Source organism: Mercurialis annua, linkage group LG4 (genome assembly GCF_937616625.2).
Source record: "Mercurialis annua linkage group LG4, ddMerAnnu1.2, whole genome shotgun sequence".
In the NCBI taxonomy this organism is placed as follows: domain Eukaryota; kingdom Viridiplantae; phylum Streptophyta; class Magnoliopsida; order Malpighiales; family Euphorbiaceae; genus Mercurialis; species Mercurialis annua.
Genome location: NC_065573.1, coordinates 33,354,369 through 33,379,439, shown reverse-complemented (window position 1 = coordinate 33,379,439; position 25,071 = coordinate 33,354,369). Strand labels below are relative to the sequence as shown.

At 30.3% G+C, this 25,071-nt stretch overlaps 3 protein-coding genes across 3 annotated transcripts; 1 reads left to right on the top strand and 2 right to left on the bottom strand.

Annotated features, from left to right (window-relative positions):
• Window positions 1-1,246: 1,246 nt before the first annotated feature.
• Window positions 1,247-6,804, top strand: LOC126679429 (defective in cullin neddylation protein AAR3). The gene is made up of 9 exons (XM_050374454.2): window positions 1,247-1,483; window positions 2,222-2,348; window positions 4,380-4,431; window positions 4,630-4,705; window positions 4,835-4,917; window positions 5,091-5,187; window positions 5,921-5,966; window positions 6,080-6,168; window positions 6,271-6,804. The coding sequence occupies exons 1-9, from the start codon at window positions 1,435-1,437 to the stop codon at window positions 6,594-6,596; spliced, it is 945 nt and encodes a 314-aa protein (XP_050230411.1). The 5' UTR covers window positions 1,247-1,434; the 3' UTR covers window positions 6,597-6,804.
• Window positions 6,805-8,016: 1,212 nt separating this feature from the next.
• Window positions 8,017-13,842, bottom strand: LOC126677453 (granule-bound starch synthase 2, chloroplastic/amyloplastic). Its single transcript, XM_050372079.2, has 8 exons — window positions 13,193-13,842; window positions 11,648-12,215; window positions 11,493-11,557; window positions 11,020-11,097; window positions 10,778-10,888; window positions 10,167-10,211; window positions 9,804-9,977; window positions 8,017-9,430 (listed from the first exon to the last, which is right to left on the bottom strand). The coding sequence occupies exons 1-8, from the start codon at window positions 13,481-13,483 to the stop codon at window positions 8,474-8,476; spliced, it is 2,289 nt and encodes a 762-aa protein (XP_050228036.1). The 5' UTR covers window positions 13,484-13,842; the 3' UTR covers window positions 8,017-8,473.
• Window positions 13,843-15,438: 1,596 nt separating this feature from the next.
• Window positions 15,439-19,492, bottom strand: LOC126676602 (uncharacterized). Its single transcript, XM_050370836.2, has 4 exons — window positions 18,537-19,492; window positions 16,794-17,189; window positions 16,045-16,265; window positions 15,439-15,802 (listed from the first exon to the last, which is right to left on the bottom strand). Exons 1-4 carry the CDS (start codon window positions 19,315-19,317, stop codon window positions 15,548-15,550), a joined length of 1,653 nt encoding a protein of 550 aa, XP_050226793.1. The 5' UTR covers window positions 19,318-19,492; the 3' UTR covers window positions 15,439-15,547.
• Window positions 19,493-25,071: the final 5,579 nt, after the last annotated feature.

Sequence of the window (25,071 nt, the reverse complement as noted above, 5' to 3'; positions counted from 1 at the left end):
TGTAAAAACACCATTTGTACCCAATTTTGAGTTTTTATGTTTCATCTCTACCCAAAAGCATTAAATTGTACTCTTTTCATTTGAAAAAAAGTTTAAAACAATCCTTCATTTTTAACTTATATACAAATTAGATATTAATGTTATTAATAGTACAAAAATACCATCTTTTTCAAAAAATTTAAAATAATAATAATTTTTTTTAGTTTTTTTAAAAAATATTTCGAATTTTTTTTAATTTTTTTAACTTTTTTAAAAATATTTCCGACAAAAAAATTAAAAATAATAATAATTTTTTTAGTTTTGTTAAAAAATATTTCGAATTTTTTTAATTTTTTCAACTTTTTTAAAAATATTTCCGACAAAAAAATTAAAAATAATAATATTTTTTTTAATTTTTTAGTATTTTATCAAATTAAAAAAATTAATTAATTATTTGGATGTATTTGATTATTTTTTAAGTTTAAGGATTTATTTGTATATTTTAAAATAGAAAAAAGTATGTTTTAAACTCTTTTCCAAATGAAAAAAGTACAATTTAATGCTTTTGGGTAGAGATGAAACATAAAAACCCAAAATTGGGTACAAATGGTGTTTTTACAAGGTCAGGGTATAAACGAAGAAAAAGTGCAAGGTGGAGGTTTTTTAAGGAATTAAGCCTTACTATTACTATTGATTTTTCTTTTCTACCATTGACATTAATGAATTAGTTAGATAGATATTAATATTGTATTTGACTACATCATATTTTTAAATTTTAAAAAAATGTTACGTGTATCAAAATGAACAAACGTTAATAAAATGGGACGAAGAGACTAAACAAAAAGATTATGAGCAAATTATGCCGAATTTTTTGAGGTATATATTAGCCATAAATTCTAATTCCGTTAATTGTTATATCCCTCCGTTAATTTTGACATTTACTTTCAAATAATTTGATACTCCACCTTTAATTTTGTAAAAAATTTGGTCCTCCATTTTTAATTTTATTAAACGATTTGACATCTTATTTCAGTTTCAATTCTATTAAATGATTGATCCCTCAAATTAACAGAAGGTTTCTCTTAATTAACGAAATTAAAACTGAAGAATTATTAAATAAATTTTTAATATAAAGGATATCAAACCGTTAATTATACTATATCTTAAAAATCTGAACGTAAGTTGCTCAAAGATTATTTGTGTTCTAGTAAAAATAATAAAAATTTAATTACTCCACAACTTATAAATTAAAAAAGAAAATATTAGAGAGTTAAAGGAGAGGACAAGCAAATGAGAGAGATGAAAGCTAGAAGAGACACCTTAACGTTCTTAATTTTCTTTTTGAGGAAAAACGTTGTTTAATTTGTTTTAAGGGGTTTTATTAGTAACCCATAAACCAGCAACTTCTCCAATCTCCCCATTTTCTTAAGCAACCCTCAACTCCTCAATACAAAAATGGATTATAATCGGGTCGATTTCTTTGAGATTTACCAACGTTATTGCGGTAACTCAACTCACTTTCTTCTTTATATTATTTGACGCTGTTCTGGTTTAGCAATGATTTCCTTATTTTCTTTTTATTAAAATATGAGTTGGGGTTACTGATTTATAGTTTATTTCTGTAATCTTTGATTTTGGTTAAAAGATTCAATCTTGGTTCATTTTTGTGAGATGGGTATTAAGTAGAGTTTGATTAGTGGGTTAAATTTAGCTGCCATTGTGTGAATTATGACAAAATCTAGTATAGGGGCTCAAAAAATTGTTCTTTCATTTAATTTAGTTTTAGCGTAGTTTTGCCATTGTGTGAATTTATGGTATTGGTTTCTCATTTTGAATTTGGTTACAGTAATATTGTGTTTGTTCTGTTTCTCTGTAATTAGTTCAATTTTAATATCTTGACTGTATTACTTTGTCAATGGCTATGCGCACCGTTAAAGAATGTTATGGCAGTGATTTCTGAATGCTTTATAATTTTGTGAAAAGAAATGAGAGTTTTTAATGATGCGCGCTTGCCTTTCAGTTTGTATTAGACCATTAGTTGTAGAATGCAATGCGGCAGTCGTTAATGGTTATTATCTATATGCATTTTTATGATTTCTTAAGGCGCATGCATGTTTTGGGAGTGGGTTTGCTTAACTCTATAGCAAGTTGGTTTTCGTATTTGGATTTATTCATATGGATTGCCAATATAAGCTCTGCCGGTTGTTTGTTTTACTTTCTTGGTTCTCAACTTCACATGCAGACATTAGAGCAGGAAAAGCATGCAAGACAGATAGAAATGAACAAGAAGATGATGTCGAACAGGGTAAATCATCAAGGGATGCATTGGCCCAACTTCTAAAATTTGTGGAGTTGAGGGTGCATACGAGGTACAAATCAATAAGCTATTAAATTACTATAGTTAGTTGAGGCACTCATGTGCTTAAACCAAATTGATCTTTAATTGTCGTGACAATCTGCTGGTTTGGTATGATGGCCTAGAATATGGTAGCTAGGTTGGACTTTTTACAGTTAATACTAAATAGTATGTGCAGTGGAGTTTCATAATGGTAACAGGCTACTGATTTTTGGCCATTAGGAGAAATAGTATCTTTTACATTTTGGAGGTTTGAGATGGTGGGCACTGTGCAGTGATAAATAGTAGCTAGGCAAAGTCAACATTTTACTGAGTTAGATCCGCCCTTGGAAGATACATAATGCTCTTGGAGTACTAATATAATGGTAACAAAGTAATAATATCTTCCCATAAGCAGAAAGCAGCCTGGGTAATTGAGCGTACAATATATCTTGTTGCTGGAAACAAACAAACTAAATTCTACTATGTATATAGAGCTTAACTACAATGTTGTCAAAATCGCGTTTTCACTCGTACGATTTTACGAGTTAAAACCTTTCAAACGATTCAACACGTTTAAAAAATCGTGTTTTAGTAAAATCGGTGTAAAATCGTCAGTTAAATCGGTAAAATCGGTAGAAAAGCGATTTTAGCACCTATTTTAACGATTTCAATTCTCAGTGTTATATAATCAAAGTAAGAGTCATGACTAAAAAAAAAGCCCACTTTTAAATTAAACAAAAATAAAGCCCACCTTGTTCAATTAAACATGGGCATATGTGCTTATAAAAATACACTAAAATATAGACAAAATCATAAAAACACATAATGTAATTTCTTTTTTCGTTAACTTTGTCTTTTTCCTTTTCTTTTATTCTTTAAATTAATTTTTTTACTTCTACTTTTTAACCATAAATGGTGTCATCTATGTTTATAACTTTCTTATAGTCTTAATTTTTCTAGTCCTTATTGAGTTTTTTTTACTACAACAAATGCATATAATTTACATTTATCTTTTGACATTGATATTAATTATTTTCAGCCTAATTAAATATTAAATTTTATTTTTTATTTATCTATAAATACTTTTATCCTTTATATGAAAATATATCATCTATGTTTATCCCTTTCTTATAATTTTAAATTTAGTCATTATTGATTTTTTAAATTATACACTATTGGTTTTTTAAAATTATAAAACACACATATATTTTATATTTATTTTTTGGCATTAATATTGATTTGTTATTTTTAGTACAATTTAATATTAAATTTTATTTTTTATTTATTCATAAGTATTTTTATTCTTTATATGACTTTTTTTACTATATGAAGAAATTGTTGAATCAAATTGTAAATAAAAAAAGATATAAAAATGATATATAATTTAATAAAACTAAATGAAAATTTATTTATATTCTTTAATACTTGCACCTTTATGTTCGTAATATCATATTGTATACCATCCGTAAAATCTTACGATTTTACGATTCTATTTTACGTTACGAGTTTATAATACTCATTCCGATTCTAGTTTGAAAAAGCGAGTTTGACAACATTGCTTAACTATTGAACTTTTCTTTTCTGCCAGTTGCTCGCGCTATCTAATTTTCTTATGTATTCTTAATATATGTATGGTAATGCTATAAAACGTTAGTTGGGGCATAACTGATGACAAATAGTCCCAGAGATTAGAATGGAAAGCCTTTTGACCATGGACCAGTTGGCCTAATCCATGACAAGTGAAAGAGTCCAAGTTAAGAATGCCAATTATTGGGGATCTCCTGTTATCCTCTGATGCAATTGATTTCAAAATCGTTATTATGCATGCCTATGTCCTTAAATATTCCCATGGTTCTTAATGAAAGCCTGGTATTGAGCTTGACTTAAGCCTGAGCATGAGCCTAGTGGGGCTTCAGAAACACTGTCCCATTTTCCTTCCACACATTTTGAAGCTCTTACTCACCACTCATGCAAAAGAATATGAAACTGCCATGCATTATTTGAATATTGAGTATGGTTTCTTATCCAATTTCCTGAAAAGAGTTGGCATTTCACTTGACAGGATTTCAGTTGTAGATGAACTTGCAAAACTCATGTTAAAGCTAGAATTTACGGTGAGTTCTCATTTATTTGAAGCTCTGATTCTATCTCCCGAAGATATGATTTGGAAAATACCGTCTTTCATAAAAACATGTATTTGTTCATTTAATTGTTTTGGATGTAGAACATAAAAGGATGGTATTCTATCTTTCATTTTTTATTGGTATGTGCTATCACTAAAATATACTCATTTTATTTTCTCTTTTTCTCAGGTGGACTTTTCTGAATTCTCACGCTTCTACGATTTTGTTTTTTTCATGTGCCGTGAAAACAGTCAGAAGAATATCAGTAAGTCCTCTTGTCTTTATGGATTATATGTTATCCATCTGAATTGTGATAAATTGCCTACACATGATTTGATGAATAGTCGTTCAAGTTGTTGTCCTTGACTGCTTATCTAGCTGAACTGTTGTGCAGCTGTTAGCAGGGCAGTTACAGCATGGAAATTAGTTTTAGCTGGGAGATTTCGATTACTGAACCAATGGTGTGACTATGTTCAGGTACCATTTATTATCAGCTGAGGTTGTAGTTAGGTTTTAATTTCTTTTCGTATCGACGTATTCCATTTTTGATATTATCAGCTTTCTTTAAACTCTGACCGAAATGATTTGTAATTTAGTTCCCCCATGGCCCCATTCTTTCTGAAGTAACTGATCTCCCGTAAATATTTCAGGAAAACCAGAGACATAATATATCGGAGGATACATGGCAGCAAGTTTTAGCTTTTAGCCGGTGTGTACATGAAAATCTCGAAGGTTATGATCCTGAAGGTACAATACCTTTGAATTTCAATTCATAATTTAAGCTACGTTCATTTATTTAATATTCCGATGCTTGTTTTCTTATTTGCCTTTTATTTTACATGTATATTTTTGTCCTACACTGACTGTTTCTTGATGAAAAAAAGATAGTTGTATGTGATATTTATTAATGTCAATGTAAGTGTGAACTTAATATGAGTACCAAAATTGTCATCTGTTGTAAATCTTCCTACTTTTGAGCATTGAAACCTTTCTATTCTTATTAGTAGCATTAAAAAAAGAACATTATTCTGACAATTGAAGTCAAACTTGTGTTCATTTGGTTAATTGGTATTATTTTGTCCAATAATACTTGCCTTAGCTGTGTTTGCACGTTTTTTGGTGTGCGTGTGTGTTTTGCGTGAACTTTTTGCATTTTTTATCTTCATGCACAGTTTTTCTACATTTATTTTGCTCTCTTCTTCCGTGGTTGGTATAAGATCATACTTATAGTATGATTGGTTTCAGGCTTCTAATAGATGTGTAATTTGAAATTTTAGGGATTTGCTTGGTAATGTGGACACATTCATCAAATGATGCAAAGTCTCAAAAATCATTGCATTCTATCATGCGCATTTTCACGTGCATGAGTTGATTTTATTTTGCACTTTGTCAATCACTCATTCACCTATTGATTTTGGATTCTCTTTGCTGGGATCAAAGTTAAGTGATAATTCTCACTTTATATTAAATTTGTTTTCAGGAGCTTGGCCTGTCCTTATAGATGACTTTGTTGAGCACATGTACAGGTGGGATTTCTGTTTTAAACCTTCAAATCTTTCACTGCTGTCATGAAATCCTGTAGTGTTTGTTTTCAATTCATGAAGTTCAAACTAAGCATGTTGTTCATATTGGATTGCAGGGTATCAGGATCTAATAAAGCTTCCAATTTTTTCTGTAACTGTGGTGATTCAGAACCTCAGTCCTGTGAATTTGAGGAACCTCTGCCTGGTATTGCTTGAAAAGTTTTGCTTCCATTTCTTTGGCCTTTTGCAAATTAATTAGAACTTTTAAGCTGCATAGTGTGTAAGCTATGGGCTTTTTTTGTGGCAGGATTGAAAGTTACTCCTGGTTTAAAGCGGAAGTTCCCTAGTTGTCAAAACGAAGATATAGAGTTCTTAGATTCTCACTCTGACCGGAATCTCATGTCTAATTCAAAGAGAAACAGATTAGTAATTCAAAGACCATTTAACCAGGAGGAGAATCCACCCGGCAATTCATCTTCTGAATGCATGGAAATCATGAAACAAAATAGTCCAGCGGGGTGCACCAAATCTCCGTGTGCGGTTGAAGGTTGCTTGTCGAAGGGATTTGCTGGGCTGTTATCGACGCGTACATATTTGCAACTTGATGGGGAAAGGAGAGTTTCATATACATAAAGACTGCTGCAGAGAAAACTGTGTTGCAAGCTTTTAGCTTGATGAGGTTTGATATAGTTGTATGTTAATATGTGTATGTGGCTAACAAGTCTGTGGGCTGTATTTTATTCTTCATTTATGGGAGAGAGTTATGGTTAGTTTTATCAATTGAGTCTCACATCCGCACCTTGTCGAGTTTAAATCAATAAAATGGTAATCATTAGATTTATCTGATTTTATTAGTAAGTCCCTGCAAAAGTGCAAATGAAATGAGCTAAGGCTATGTTTGGTTTGAGGGTTTTCAAAAGAGGATTTTATCCATTTTATCTAAATATTTTACCCATCTAGACCATCAGATCATGAATCACTTCCATACTTGATTTAACCTTTAAGCAACTGAGAGTTTTCTTAATCGCAATTGATTCCGCCATACTGGGAGTAAAAATTCTTAGAAAAACTTATTATGAAAATATTGTGGTCGAGTGGCATTTTACCTTTTTAGACATTAAACACCGTTTTGATTTATTTGTTTATAAGTTTTTTTTTGTGAAGGGTACAAGTGGAACTAACTTGTCAAATTCATGGATTGATTAATTTAACCAACCAAAATTATACTTCTAAATTTAAAATTCATTATAGTTTTCTTGGATACCAAACAGTAGATTTCAAAATTTCATACTTATTGCAATCCATGTATTTTATAATAAACTCATTAATTCTTTATGTTTTCATACCGGACATCCTCTATGATTTCTGTATTATTTGAATTTTTTTTATAACTATCAGAAGATGACATATGGTAAGCAGCAGTTAGGTGATGGTCAGGTGTGTGCAAAAACCAAACCAATTAAGATAGCTGGTTCGACTTTAAAATTATGATTTTCTCATATGTTCCGGTTCGGTTTGATTTTAAGTTTTAGAAAACCAAAATACCAAAAAAAATACCAATATATTTAAAGTTATTATTTATTTTTTAAATAAATTTACAATTATTTTTAAAAATATAATACTATTTTCTTTCACATTTAAGTGCTATAGTGTATAAGACATTACAATTTGACTTAAATTTGATTTTTAAATTTAAATTTTCTATTTTCTTGATTTCATTTCTATTTTCATGAGTAAAATTTTAAAATAGATGCATCATTTTTTTATTTCGGTAAAACCAAAAATCGAAGCAAACCGAACAATTTTTTTTTTTTGGCAAAGTTCCGAGCAGTTTTCAAATTCTTAAAAAACCGATCGGTTTTTGATAATTTCACTTTCGAACCGAACCGAAAAACCGAATGCACACCCTTAATGGCCAATTGGTTTTTAAAAGTCAGTCTTATTAAAGCCAGTCTGCCTTGACTAGGATGATTAACCTGGTACATTTTAGAATTTCTAACTCATCCAACATTATTTATTCAACCTTAACTTGTTGAATGCATTTGATATAAAAAAAAAAAAAAAAAACTTGTTGAATGCCCAAGGACTCTTGAGTCAATCTACATAAGTAGATGACAAAAAGAAGACTGATTCTAGCAATGCTGTTGCAGATGACCTTGGGTTAGGGATGTGCATTTAATTCAAACCGAACCAAATCAAATCAAAATTTGTTTTTCTCTTAAATCGAACAAAACCAAACTAGAAGGATATAATTTTTTTTTTCCAAACCAATTCAGTTGATTTACTTGATTCGGTTCGATTTGAACTTCAGTTTAACAAAATATATTTACGTCCGAAACCAAACTGAACCAAAAAAAAGCTTTATCTGTTCAATTGTTTTGATTTCAATAGATTTTTGCACATCCCTACCTTTGGTAGCCTCATGCAGACCAAACATCTTTCAACTGTATCCATGTATTTTCAAAAACTGGTCTATTAGGCTAAGAAGCGCAGATAATCATCATCGACCCTCACCACTGGTACTTGGCAGCAACAAGGACCTCCTCATATTTCTGGGCGGCATGGTCCCAGCTGAGATCTTGCATCATCCCTCGTCTCTGCAATCCTTCCCAACTCTTCTTATAGTCTCTGTAAGTGAACAAGCAGTTCCCTAAAGCATGTATCAACTTATTTGCTTCAGCACCATCAAATGTCCAACCTAGCCCTGACTCGTTGAAAGGATCGAAAGGTTGAACCGTATCTCGTAGTCCTCCAACACCGTGTACAACAGGAACTGTCCCGTACATCATAGCGTATAATTGGTTTAGCCCGCAAGGTTCAAATCTTGACGGCATTAGCAAAATATCCACACCGGCGGTTATCCTGTGAGCTGTCTTGACGGAGAAGCCAACCCATCCCCTCACTTTGTCATGATGCTGGTTTTCAAATTGCCTGAGCATCTGCTCCAAGTCGGGTCTCCCGGTGCCTAACATGACTAGCTGCACGTCCTGCCCCATCATCCACGGAATTGCCTCAGCTATGAGATCAACACCTTTCTGATCATCCAATCTTCCAATGAACCCGATAAAAGGGACATCTGGGCGTACAGGCAAACCGAGCTCCTTCTGTAAGGCTGCTTTGCACTGTGGCTTGCCGATATCAAGTGTTTCCGGTGAGTAGTTAGTATAACCATCGGATTTCAGGTGAACATCACAAAGTGGGTTCCATTCTTTTGTATCAATCCCATTAACAATGCCATTGAATTTCCAATCAATCTCATTTATGATATTGTGCAGACCCCAACCGCCTTCAGATGTTTTCACTTCCCATGCATATCCACTACTAACGGTAACCACTCGATCTGCTGTTCTAAGACCAGCTGCAAAGATATTGAAATGATCACCTCCAATTGGGTCGTGCAATTTGAAAAGATCAAGGTAGTGTTCTGGTAGATCCGCATAGAAGAAATCATCCACTGGCCCCCGGCCCTGGATGCAACAAAAAGAAATTTAGAAAGTGATCTTACGCCTTCCTAAGATATATCAGTCTATTCAGAGTGAGGAAGCATCACTCAGATTTTCTGGTCTACACAGAGAGACGACATTACAAGTAAACTTTGTTGCGAAAATTTGGATATTCAATCTTTTCTAATTTCTTTCACAACATCCCTCGCTGAAGAATAAACTCATAATCTTGTGTATGATATTCAGTTACGAATTCTTCATTTATCATTCAGTTAGACGAGAGTATTATTTTCAAGTCAACTAATATGTAAAGTATCAGTTGTTTACTCCTAGGCCCTAGCACATTGGTTAACAATTGGATTCAGAAAATTGGAATTACTGGATAGAGAAAACAAACCTGGTGAGCGATGTTATGGATTACAAGAATGGATCTAGTATATTGCATGAAGCCATTGTCACGATAGTATGCCTTCAGATACACAGGTAACAATGCCGTGTGCCAATCATTTGCAATAAAAGCCAAATTTCCATCACCATAGCAGATTCCGCCACATGGAACATGCCAAGGGACCTAAAAGTCAACACTTTCTTGATGATATATTTGTTGATAAAATGACAAGTAGGCAATAACTAGAAACAAACTCAAAAAAAATTGTTCACATTTACAAAGAGCAGTCATATAACATCATCTGCAGTCTGAAAGCAATGCACAATTTTTTTAACAATGTCTAGAGCCTTCCATAAGATGATAAGAATTTACCTCAATAGCTGCTTTGCAAAATAATACCATGCGCTTTAAAATATCCTGCATGGTAGAACATATAAGATTTTGGCAGAATATGATTACTGATAAAAAAGAATAAAAAGCTTGGATGCTACTTAAATGATAGATGCCCAAAAATTACATTCCCAACAGAGAAACGAAGGAATAGAGAATTCGACTTGGACAATATGATGCATCCTTAATTAAGCGATAGATTTTTAAAAAAAATATCGTATAGTATGTAAAAGACACTCCTCTTCACTCATACACCACATAAATATGGGAACTGTCTCCTCCATTTCAACAACAAAAAAAAAGTTCTCCACAGTATATGATGCAACCCAATTTTTCAGAAAATCCAAGACTACTACAAATAGCGCAAGAAACGTTGATCTGTAAACACTAATGGAAATGAGACAGACAGACAGCGCATAATATAAATTAATAATCTAGATCTAAAGCCTAACAGTCCTTTACCATGGCAAGTCTGAAAAATCATATAGCACTGAAGTTCTAAGAGGTGGGACAAGGTTGCAATAATGTGTTAGTATGACACAAGAACAGGTGCATTTCTATAGGTGTTCAATTATAGCAAAAGGAAAACTTACCACTCTGTTTCCACCATATATATTACTCTCTATGTGGCGGAACATAGGACTGTCAAGGAAGACAAAGTCCACACCATCAATATAGGCATGAAAATATGATACTTCAAAATCCTGCGAAGGAATATAGCATTTCACAAATGGTATATTGTACAAGCATTTCATAATTGGTATATTGTACAAGCATATCAATCAAACCACGTTACTGAAGTTAGATATGGCTAAATGTTATATCAGTTGCACACCTGACCATCCACCTTATACCTCTTTCTGACTCCAGTATCTTGAGGTTCGGCATAGTTACCATACCGAGGTACTACAACCTATAGGTATCAATAGTTTAGAAATCAATATGAAGCTCAGGCAGTATAATAGCACAATGTAAATTAAAATGCCAAGTAATATAAAGAATGTTCAATATAATCTTAAGATTTGTTTTGAGAAAAAAGAACATTCTTTTACATATGCTATAGTGTTAAACTGAGTAACTGTTAACAAGATTTGATACTCAACGAAAGCAGACATCTAAATGTCTTAAGAATCTGACTGTTAACAAACTTGACATGCTGATAACAATATGTAGGATACCAACCAACTTCAAGGATCACTATCGATCAATATTACTTGCAATTTAAAAAATTTGAAATGTTTTTTGTAATTATGAATTATGATACTATCATGATTGACATAATATACAGAAAAATGATTACAATATTACCATAACACGATGTCCACGCCTAGCTAAAGCCTTTGGTAGGGATCCAGCAACATCTCCGAGGCCACCTGTGAAAACCATGTTATTTTGATCCGAATCATATAATAGACGAGTAGCCGACACATTTACACAGATGTTGCACTTTCGAGATGTAATACCTGTTTTTTTCCATGGTGCACATTCTGCAGCTACCAATATAACATTCATGACATTGGTCCCAGCCAAAGGTGGGGGTTTTGACTCTTCAGTCTTAGGATCATTTTCAATGGAGTAAATTCCAGGTAAGGATGATTCATTTGAACTTTCAGTCTTTTCATCATTAAACGTGGAAGTTTCTCTATTTAAAAGGAAAGATGGCAGCTCATCTGACCAAACTTTCTCTGAAGTCACCTCAGCTTTTGCTGATCTTGCCTCTTTTACCTGTTTGGTATAATTCTTAGCAGAGGAAGCTATTTTAGGAGATTCATTCTGTTCAAGTTTCTTTCTGCCTTCACCATAACCTTCACTTATAGCTGAAGATGTAGATTCTGGTTCTGCATCTGCAGGTGAAGGGATATACTGACTTTTGGAAGTGCTGCCAATTTGCTGCTCAAAATTAGGCATACTAGTTGAAGCATTGTCTGAATTTGGCAAAGTACTCTCCATCTGGTCATTAGATGTTCTATCCACTTCTTGGTCAATAATGCTACTTTTTATATCAGAAACCAATTTCCTTCTTTCAGCAATCTGCAAAAGATGATGAGTATCAATACAAGATATTTGAATATTCAATTACTCACAGAAAAGGAACTAATAATATGAGAATGAAAGAGGAAGATATAACAGTGATACTACGTTCAAGCTTATAGCGTCAGGTCCTTATCAAGCCACCATAATACTAGAGGAGAATCTATAATCTAGAGTTTACAATCACCTGAAGTATTAGTCTGTAGCAACTTATAGATAACATGGCATGCAATAAAATCTAGATGGCCCAAAAAATTTCCAGTAGAAGTTCTCGTCTTCCTCTCTCAGTTTTGTTCTGTTAGATAAGAAGGACTACAGAATGTAGATGCATCAAAAGAAAGGGAAGATAACTTATTTGAATTCATTTTGAATTCCCAGAAACCAAAATATCTTTTGTGCGGATGCAATTCTATAAACACTACACATAAATTTGTTATCATTATGCTAGGGTCTAATGATTTACCTAATTAACACTGGAATCAATGGAATGCTAAGACTCCTCAATTTCACACATTGTGTATTCTACAATCTACATTACTATTAGGAAAAGCTTTTTATCAAAAATATGTTCGGAACGCAGTTTAGAAAAAAAAAATTAAGAAATCTAATCAGAAAAATGCTAAAAGCACTTTTTTTGATCCCTTACAAACCTACAATGTGTTCATTCAATCATAGCAGGCTTTTAGATGTACATAATGTGCTTTATTATGGTGTTAGACAACTCCAAGTCTCCATATGTGTTCAATATATATTTTCATTTAAGCTTAACAAATTATGTTTTTATAGAATACCAAGTGTCCTTTTTTTTTCCCACAAAAATGGCACCAAGCATATCTGTAGACACACTTTTCACTCATTAAAACTGTTACCTTTTCTTATCAGCACTCATCATAACTATTACAAAAAGCCATTAAAGCCCACAAACTTTAACATCTCAATCAAAAAAAGAAATAACAGAATTTGCAGTAAAAATTGACCTGCTGAAGTAGGTCCTTTTGCATGGCAAGAACTTTCTTGCTCTTTTCAATAGTAGCTTGAATTTTATCCTCTGATCCATCACCACTAACACTATCCTCTCCACCACTAGCTCTCACACACTTGAATCTCAGAGAAACCCCATCAATACAAACACCAAAATTGTGAATCTTTTTAGGCCTGTAAGCGATAGAACGAAGCTTCGGTGATCTCTGTTGATTTTTCCGAGAGAAAAGAAGAGAACTGTCTGTTTTAGTTTCGACAATAAAAGGAAGTGATCCTAAAGATGCCATTGTAATTAAGGTGTTCGATAAAATGCCACAGAGAAACACAAAATGAAGCTCAATCCATTCATGGATCGAGAAGTTTTGGGTACAAATAAAAGAGTGCCCAGTTGAGGAAATGGTGAGAGTAAGAAATCCAATTAAGGAAATTTTGGTGGGAGGAGATTTGAGTGTGGATTAAATTGGGTAATGATGGAGTGAAAATGGAGGAATAAACATGAACGATTGAACAAGAAAATGAAAATCTTGATCGTTGATGAGATAAGAGGTCCCTCACAGAAGCAAATCATAGAGGGGAAGATTAAGGTTCTAATTGGGTAACAATTTTCAGAGCAGAAGCTGATGAAACGAAATGTTGGATGTTTGATGGTTTTTTCCAATAAATTTTAATTTTTTATTTTTAGCATAAAAAAATATTAACTTTTAATCTTTTTTTTTGTGAGACAAACTTTTAATCTTTTACTAGTATCATTTTGCGATCCAAATGTTTTAGCGGTTGGTGTTTTAGTTGTTTTGAACGGCCAAAATAACATCGTTTTTTTTTTGAGAAACGCCTAAAGCGGTACTGAAACTGAACTATAAATTGAAAAGTTATAAAAATTAAAATGTGACGTGATATATTTTGAATTATAGTTTAAATTGAGAAAAAAAAACATAAAAAGTTAAGATTTTTTATATTTGCATTTAGACCCACTAAATACTATTTGACTCATAATTTCTAGAGAAAGAGAAATGAAAATGGCCCCTTTGGCTCAATTCGAATCTACAATTTGTTATCTTTGCGATCTGTTTTAATTTTTAAAACGTGCAGATTCGTAATTGATTAAATTAAAATTGGATGATTATGATGGAATAATTTTGATTTGAAATTGAAACTTGTTTTCTGATTTGTGGTGGATTTTGGATGGGGTGCTATAAGTTTCAAGTGGCACATGATACTCGTTGTGATCGCTTGCAAATTTAGCTAGTGGCACTTATTTTTTGAGCTCAACTAGTGGCCTTTATTATTTCAGCAAAGTATATTTTTATTTTTATTGGATGGCTGAAATTGTTGATTCTTGCAGGATTTTGATTTTTGAATCTTAAAAATTGACAAACAATCTTTATAAGTGTTGATAAATTATGAAGCTTCGAAATGTGTAGAGATAAAAGATAGTCCTACTCCTATATCTTTGCAACTGACTTCATTTATGAAAACTTATTGAATTGGAACAACATCACATCAAAATTCAAAAGCAAAGATGAGAATTGTGAATTGTGATGCATGACAAAATAAATTTCTAATTGTTTTTTACTTTTTATACTACTAATATAAATATTTGAGTATAAAATAGTTTCTATCTAATCAGATAAACATTACAATAATTATTTCAAATACTGAAAGATAATGATGATACGTTAATCGTCATAAAAAAATAAATAAGTTATTACATAAAATAAAATAGTTTTAAAATTATATCTTACAACCAAATAAAATAAATAAAATGCGATAATATTTAATTATTCAAAATATAAATTTAATTGTAGTTAGGGTTCAAAATTAAAAAAAAATAGTTATTTTGTCTAAGCAATTTAATCAAATCAATTATCAAAGGTCGAAAAACTAATCAAAATATATTTTTTATATTAACCTTATTTGAAACTCAATATACTGCTGTATTTACATTATTTACATTGAATTATTATTTTTTCTTGCGGAAAAACGTCGGCAAACCCTAAAATTATTGCTTAATTGTTTAAAAAATCACAAATTTTAGCGTGTTTTGCAAAACACGAACTTTTAATTTTGACAATGTCAGACAACGACTTTAAAATTTTTGCAATCTTAAACACCGAGAGATTATTCCTCAAAAGAATGCTAACATGGAGGCCGAAACAATGTTTATTTCGGAGTCCACATTAGCAATTCTTTTACGGAAAAGTGTTCAATGTTTGAAGTTGCAAAAAGAAAGAAAGATAGTCTATGTATTAAATTGTTAAAATTGAAAGTTCATATTAAAATTACAAAACACGCGATTTTGAAAGCAATTAAGCTAAAATTATTTATGTTCAACTTTTGCAAAAGAAAAAAGATCAAGGAGGAAATAAAGGAGCAGAAGAGGAAGCCCTAACAATCTTGCCCTCCCAAAAGTCTATGTTGTCCAGCTTTTGTTGGCACCATTTGAGTTGAGAAGAGGAGAGTGTTGGCAATTGAAGCACTCTTGATACCATTTTCATGTCTATCATTGTAAACATCATCTCCTTTCTTTGAGATTCTTCTATAGGATTCACAACTTTCCTGAACCAGCACCTTTGCTTCCCTTGTGAATCTTTCAACAATAATTCCTTCTGCATATATACAGGGGCGTAACTAGGAATTTTATAATAGCATTTTCCATTATGAATTTGTTACGACTTAATGATAATTCATCATCAATCACTTACTATTTCGTCATAAATTTGCGACGGACTATTTCCATAACAAACATCTCTCACTATTTGAATTTTTTTAGTATGTTTAAGAAAATGTATAAATGTTTGTTATGTGATAAAATGAAACTTTAGCATTTTGGTAAGTCAAAGAAATTAACCTTTTGCAGCTTCCTAGTGAGATCAGCTAATAGATGTAAATCTCTAGGGTCCTCCACAGGTGGAGGACTCCATAAGGAACTTCTAAATTTCCACCAACTTTTCTTGTTGTCTGTTTTCACAAATTCCCAAAATGCTTCTATGCATCTCTCTATTGCTTTCAGAACTTCTTTTACATTTATAGCTTCTGCTTCTATTTCCTCCTTTTTCTGCTCAAAAAACCCTTTAACAACCACCCACATAACAGCATTAAGAGTATGCAAAAACCGATAAATTTAGTTTTTTTTTTCGTTTTTGGCTCTTATTTATTCGGTTTAAAAATTATAAAAATTAGTTTATATTTGGTGCAAACCAAACTGAACTGAAAAATAAATCTAACCTGACAGATAAATTTATTTCGGTTCAGTTTAATTTATGAAAAAATGTTTTTTAACTCGATTCAATTCAGTTTTAAAAGTAAAAAAGTCTATTTTTGGTGAAAACGAACCAAACTTGAAAATAAGTCGAATCAAAACAACTGGTTTTGTTTGATCCGATTTTGAAAAGAGTAAAATTTTGATTTAATTTGAATCGAATGCACACACCCATAAAAAGAATCCTTAAAATAACCCTTCATTTCTAAGAATTGAACCTTCATTGATGTAGGCTATGCAATTCAAAAGGGGGAAATTGCTTAATTTAAAATTCTTGAAGTTAAAATGTGGACTCGAATGGAGATGATTAACATAAAAGAATCTCAAATTAACAATACCTGAAACTTTAGGGACTTGGAGTAGGTCCTTGGATGAAAATCTTCCTCTAACATAATTACAAACCCTTTTACCTTCACACCTTTCATCTTCCATAAATCTCTCCAAAAGCACTTGAAATTTTTGGAATTCAGTAGCCACATTATTGTAAAATACACCATTTTGAGAGGTTAAAGAAGCAAGGGATTCAACTTTTCTGTATTGATGGTGAAGGGCTTCCCATGACAAACAAGATTGAGCCACATAGATAAGTTCAAAATCATTATCTAAGCTTTTTAATATCTTATTTTTACTTGTTTTTTCCCATATTACTTGAGGGAACACCATCAAATTATCCATTGCCTCATTGGTACTTTGTATTGAACTTGGAGTTCCTTCTTGCTGATTTAGGATTGAACCTGGGATAATCAGGTCAAATAATATTCTCAGCAACAAATTGAGAAAAAAATAAAAAAAATATCAGCCTAATAGAACTATATAATTAATTTTGGACATAATGTTAGAATTATATTTTTCTTTAAATTCCCCCCAAAATAATATTATCCCACTCTTTATATGTAGACTCAAAAAAATGATATTAAGTACTTACTAATTACTATCGCCCTTGAATTTAGGGATGAATTATTACGTTGTCCCTAAACTTTGAAAAATCACGATTTTTACACGGGTTTTAGATATTGGATAACTAAAATCCTCAAGAAATTATAATATTTAGAGATTTTTTTAAAAAAATTAACAGAAAAATAATAATGATTCAAACATGAATTCAAGTTATAATGCTAATTAACCTTATATTCTATTACAAGACAGAAAAGGAAAATAAATGTAACTATAATTTTATCTTCTTTTCTATTAGGTCAAACCCTCAAAAAATATCAAACCTTTGTAATTTTTGTCAGTTATGATCAAACCTTTCAAAATTTGTAAATATAACCCATTTTGGCAAATTATGTTTCTTTTATAGCAATTTTTAAATCGGTTTGGTTTTTTTTTATTGTGATTAAATCTTTTATTATGACACAACACGTAAAATTATAATTTAAAAAAATAATTAAATTTCAATATTCTTTTTATCATTTGTAAAGGGAGATTTTTGGTATTTAAGAAAAAATTTGATCACACGACTTTAGTAGAACGTTCCCGCACACATATTATTTAAGTAATAGCTCATCGGTCAATATTTCTCTTTTGACTTAAGTATAAGATAACTTATCATTATAATGGAATTTCAGCTAAATATAACTAAAATATCAGGAAAAAAACAATGAATTTTTAAATTGAGAAGCAAAATAATATTCTTTGTCACATATTATATTTTTTGATATCAAAAAGACAATATATCTTTCGTATTATTAACACATATTTTTTTACTCTTAATATAAATGAGTTTATTAAATAGACTAATGAGTAAAATTAACATTAAATTTAACTATATCATATTTTAAAGGTAAAATAAGGGATGTAAAAGTTATTTTATCTATCATATTTAATGTATTTTTAATATGTGTAAAATTAAAAAGTGACGAACAAATGATACATGAATATTCATTTAAAAAAATGATATATTAATTATGTGAGGTTAATTTTCATGCTAAATTACAAATATCTTAACAAGAAAATTAACATTCGTTTGGCAGGACAGATTTGATCTCTAATTAACATTTGTCTGGCAGGATATTAACATTTAAGTGTTAGTAAATGTATGGAAGTCAAAGATAAAGTTTGATGGAGAAGAATACACTCACTTATTCCACAGGTTCTATCATAATTGAGCACATCGAACCATCTCATTCTTTCACAATACTTGTTGTACAATTCATCCACATCATCATCTTCACTGCCACTCTTTTTACTCTCTTCCACTTCCGCCGGCGCCGGCTCCGGTGCCAGAAAATCAATATTCTTTTCGCCATCTTCTTCTTGAAGCAGCGGTGAATCAAATCTGAAAACCAACGGTGAATATTCATTGACCATCTCCAGATTCTCATCCAATTCATCTTCTGTAGATGATATGGAGCTTTCAACTTCGCAAGAATCATCAGAATAATAATAAGATGATGACGATGATCCATCGATCAGAGATAAATCATCAATCCTGACACTTCCATCTTCCTCTTCTTGAAATTTAATTTTATCCTGAACTTGGAATATTGGACCGACAATTGGAGAATTACTAAAAGAGCTAAAACTTTGGTTTTTGTTACAGTTTTGTACAAGTTCTAAATTCTCCACTTCTTGTATGAAATCAGAAGAAGTATTATTATTGGTCAATCTAGTGCATGAAAAAGCATAGAGAATAAGTTTTTTGAAAAACTTGAAAATATATAAGCAAACAAAAGAAATAATTTTGTAAGGATAAATAAAGATGAGAAAAATGTATTTTAGTATCAATTTAAGCCAAAGATAAATTTGGCAAAAAACAAGGATTGAAGGATGAATATAGAAGCTTAAATAAAACCATTTCGAGAATCCATTTGGGATGATAGTAGCTTCAATGATCAACCAACAAAAAGCAAGAACACCCATTCATTAGCTAATTACTCTAAAAAATTATCACTAATTTGGAAGGTTTATGTTATCTTTTTAATTAGCTTAATTGAGCAAGAGGGAGTAGCTTATAATTTCCATTCCTACTTTGTAAATATATATAAACTTGTAGAGTTGATCTTAGACTCGGTCTTTATAGACCCCTCTCCCAAGGATTGTGTATGAGTATAGTCCATCTAAATCCGGTCTAGAAAAAAAATTATACATATATATAGTAATCAGTGATCGTTTGAGTCAATCTCGAACTCGAGCTATTCGAATATTATTTAAAGAAGTTTGTAAATTCGCGAGACTAAAAGAGCCTCTTATACACATAAAAAAGTTAATTTATTTTTTATATTAACTTTTTAACCTTCACAAATTTAAGTGTTTATCATTTTTATTGGTTAATTTTTTTATTTATATTTAAAATATTAAATGCATCAAATATAATATGTTTTCAATAATAATTCTTATTAGTATTAAAAATTTGAGTCATTTGAATTCGAGTTCAAGCTCGAAGTTGGTATAACTTATTTCAGCTCGGCTCGTTTATCCTAAGAATAATTAATGTTTAGGGGGTTTCACTGTCTTTTCAAAATAATAGACAAGTCTTGGTTGAGATAGACTTGGTGCATCTCTTGACTAATTAAATTTTGTTGTTAATCTTTCAACAATTTATTAATTGTTTGCTTACATGGATCCTATGAAGCTACACCCGTCTTGCATGTATAAAATTTCATTTTTGTGCTCTAGCTATAAAAAGAAGTCAGAAAATATAAGTTATATTTCGCTGATTAAGCCATTAAAATAAAGAACAGATGAATTTTAGAAGAACAAGCAAACTACGATTGCCAAAGTCATTGTGAAGGAAATATAGTACGTCATCACTGATTCCTGGTCTTGCATCATCTATATCTATATATTATATAATTGAGAGGACCAACGGAGCCCTCTCATTGATTCTCATCAAATAGTGTATTGTGGTTAGTTCCCAATTTAATTAAACTACTTATTTTCTTTAATTTTAATAATTGCTTTATTTTTTTATTTCTTTATATTTATATCAATTTATTTATGAACTCTGTACGGATAGAACTCAAATTCTAACTGTCTTCTATAAACTGTATTTGGATAGAACTCAAATTCTGTTTTATATAACTGAAGTGTAAATTGTAAAAAAAGAAGTACAAAATACAAAGTAAGCAATCAAACCAACGTTAAAGACTCTGCCTCATTACAGGTAACCAGACCTACATCATAGACTATGCTCCATTCCAGGTAACCTCAGTGATAAAAAAGTTTGAAGCTTTTTAGAAAAAACAAAAGAAGTAGACTAACAGTTTCAACAGTTTTGGTTAATTAGTAACCCCAATAAGTTTTTATTTTTTATTTTCAATAGATATTTTCCTTCCCTTTTCCAAACCGTGGAGCCTGCAATTTGGACCAACCAACCGAGCAGCCGCGTAGCTTGCAATTCGGTTCCAGACTAATAGAACCAACACAGCAGCCGTGCAGTTTGTAATTTGTTTTCCACAGCAGCGATCAAGGAATATCAATATCATCATTATATTCATTTTCTAAATTTAAATTAATGTTTTCGTTATTTACACTCACTTCTCTCTTTCAAAACTGAATTCCAGTTAGTTGACTTATACTGATAAAGTCAAATATATTCTGATAAGATGATCACTTTAAGGTAAGTAGCATATATTTGTAACTTTCATAAGTTTTGGCAAATTATTATTTAGCTGACTCATTTTTTTGTCTATAGTTTCACCAGTTAATACGGGATTAAGGCTTTTGTTGAGCTATTTTTTATCAGTTTGTAAGTTTGGTTCTTTGCCTTAATTGACCAAGCGAGACATATTATTATATAACCTGGATTTTATAATACATAGGCGACGAGTTAGGGGTTTCAAAGAACATAGCATGTTCATGCAAGTTGGGTTGATTATTTTGTGTTTCAGATTCTTTCAAGTTTACATAAAAATATCAAATGGTTGAAAGTATGCATCAAGACTTTAAATTGTCATATCATATTGGTAGTTGCAAGTTGTGACAATACATCGTGAACAAAAACTAAAATTAGAAAAATCAACCAAGATTTACATGTTCAATTTTTCTGAATGCTTCACTATTTTTTGTTAAGAGCATTGTGTTTCTTATAGGTAATGGCGGCATGTATGTAATGTTTGTTTGCTTGCTCAAAAACAGAGAGAAAGTTTATTTTGTTTAAACTCTTATTCGGTTTTCGCTTTATTTTAATATTTTTTTATAAGATTTTGATTTTTTTCTTTAATCTCTATCGTCTTTGCTGATTGAATATTATTAAGAGTTCTTGCTACTTCTGGTAGCTCCAAATTCTAGATATATTGTGAAGCATTAGAGTAGGTCAGTCTGAAAAGTTTATCCATGTTAACAAGGTATACTTTTTATATTTTTTTTCTTTGATATTGTCGAAATTTAGCGGTTGTATATGCATATGTGTTTAATATTTATTGTATGGTCGTTTTGTTACCCTAATCTTACAATATTTGACAATATGGGGTTGCATTAGGCATTTGTATCATTTTTATCAATAAGCATCGTAACTTGATGCAAATGACTTATTCAGCTGCTTGATTGTTTGTGTTGCATTTTTGCTTCTCCTTCCAATTTTGAGATGAGTCAGATGAGGAACTTTTTTCAAATTACTAAATGGCGCTGATGCATTGCTTATATAACAATATTTGGTAATAGAGTGTTTATCTCTTATGTTATGTTATATTTACAACAAGTTAATGAGCATTTGCGATAAAAAAATTTTTAATTATTATTTCATTTTTATCATTAATTTTTCCACATGATTAACGCATCACTGGTTTGTTGTACGAATGACATAGCACAACAGGTGCGTGCAATAATTTTTCTTGATAATCACACAAATAGTTGATTTACTTGGTCAATTGACGGAGTCACATTAGTCTATTATTAAAGTTCAAATGCAATCAGAATTAATTAATAAAAACACATCCATAATGATTATGCAAAATTATTTATTTATTAAATTTCAGTCTAATTAGAATTAGAGATGTTGTTTAACATTTGCATTAAATTTTGAATTAATACACCGATACATATATATTTCTACATAAAATAAATAAATCAACACCGATGTCCATCTCATGAATAAGAATTCTAAATAATGTTATAAGTAAGTTTCTATAAATTTTACTATAAAAAACAAAGTTATATAAATTTTATAATAAGATGTGATATGAGTCGAATAAAAATTTACCAATTTGAATAAATAAAATTATGGTATAATAAATTTACAAAAATTTAACATGTATAAGATATATTATAGATATTTTTTTTTTTTTGAGATACGGATATATTATAGATATTAGACACTTAAAAACCATTTCTATTTTTGATTTTTTTTTTCCACAAATAATGAATTTTTAGTTTTCTTTATGAATAATGAATTTTTAGTTCTTTGACATTTTTATATATTTTTAATAAAATCATTATTTAGTTTAGATAATAATTTGATTCCGCACAAATGTGCGGGTTTACGGCTAGTACTTATATAATTGAGAGGACCAACAGAAGCCTCTCATTAATTTTCACCAAATAGATTTTTCTCATTAATTCTCAACAAATAGAATTTTCTCGCCTCTCATTGATTTTCACCAAATAGAATTTTCTCATTAATTCTCAACAAATAGAATTTTCTCATTAATTCTCACCAAATAAAGCATTTTCATCAGTTCCCACTTTTTTTAAATCACTTATTTAAAATAAAATTTATCTTTAAGTGACCTCTTTATATTTAACAACATCTCTCAACCATATACATATCATAACTACTAAGAAAACATTACTAATCTTTTTATTTCGTGATTGCCTATGTGATAATGTTGTTTTTGTTGATAAAAAAGTGATATACAATCTAAAAATGGTATGTATATATTTTTCTTAGCAGGTTTGACCTCTAGCTTTTTCTCAATAATATATTTTATGGATATATTTTTCTTAGCAGGTTTGATCTCTAGCTTTTTCTCAATAATATATCTGTTAAAATAATTTCAGGTAAATTGCAATTTATGTTCGGTCATGAGGCCTGCCGTTTGAAAACTTTCAATTATAGTTTATGTTCAGTCGAAATAAAGATAGTCTCTTCAATGTCTTTGTGAACGTAGAGGTATGTTTTATACCCTCTCCATCAATCCATCCATCTAACATATTGTTCTGTTGCATTTGTTGCAATATTAGTTAATACGTTTGCTGAATATGTTTTGGATTATTTTATTATTTTTTCAGTTTTCTTAAGATTGATTATGACTCTGAATTTTATAATTGTAGACTTTATATTTCTTTGGAAGCATACTGTTCGTGAGGTTTTAATAAGAGTTAATTGAAAAAATTTACTATTTTTGTTTCTATAATTTAAGGTGTTTTTTTATTATATTATAATATATAAAAAATTAGTAGTTCATTTTTCCAGATATATTTATTTTATTAACTATTGTATTGTGTTTTATTTGTTTTTATTTTTTAGTATTCATGAATGAATATGCAAACCATCAATAAACATTATGATGAATAAAAAATAGCAATACAAAATGATCATAAATTAGCGAACCAACTCTCATTGATTCTGATTTAAGTAGGCTTTTATCTGAAACAATTATATTTTATATTTAAGTAAAAACATATAAAATATATTAAATTAAGGGATTTTATCTTTATTATTTTTATGCAAATTATAGTAGCTTTATTGTATCAAATTGTAAATAATAATATTTGTATTATTAATATCAGTAAACTAATAATTATTGATCATACTATGAAAATTTAAAATTATATCTGAGATATTTTTTAATTTAATTTAAATAAATCTAATATATAAACGTATTATTATAAAATATCATGAAAATAATAATAATAGTTTATTGATTCCGCGCAATTGCGCGGGTATACGACTAGTTAGTGAATAATCATCAGTTAAGTCAATGACTATACTACCTCATCGCCCCCTTAACTAACCACCTAACCATTTATCCAGACCGTTATCAACCCAACTAATTAAATGTATAAATATTTAATCTTCTATTTTATTTCTGTGATTGATTTTTTCTATTTCTAAATATACTACTACTTAGTTTCTAGGAAACTTCATATTTGGACTAACGCTAGTTAAGGAAATTCAATGTATATTATGAGAAATTATTAGGTAGATTCAGTCCACCACGTCATCCGTGGACTAAACCTATCACATTATGACACGTCATTAAAATAATGGCATTATCGTAATTTACTATTTAAAAGTGTAAATAAGTAATAAACAAAATTACGATAGTGCCATTATTTTAATGACGTGTCATAATATGATAGGTTAGTCCACAGATGACGTGGTAGACTGAGTCTACCTAAGAATCTCTCGTATATTATTATATTTTTTTATAATAACGTCATATAGGATGACGTATTATTATAATATTTCACTCCTATTTGGATACAAAAACTTTAGAATTCATAAACAAAATATATCTGGCTAAACTGACATTTTTTTTTAACAAAGACTAAAATTTTCATTAATAATAACGAAAATTACATGAACGGTTTCTCAACATACTGAGTCAACTATTCTAGAAAAGATGATGAGAGCTGTAAAAATACAGTCATCGACTAGGGCTAAACTAACCAATAAGGGTCACCCAAATTTGTAGACTAAAACTAGATCTAATAATAAAATCTAGATTTATT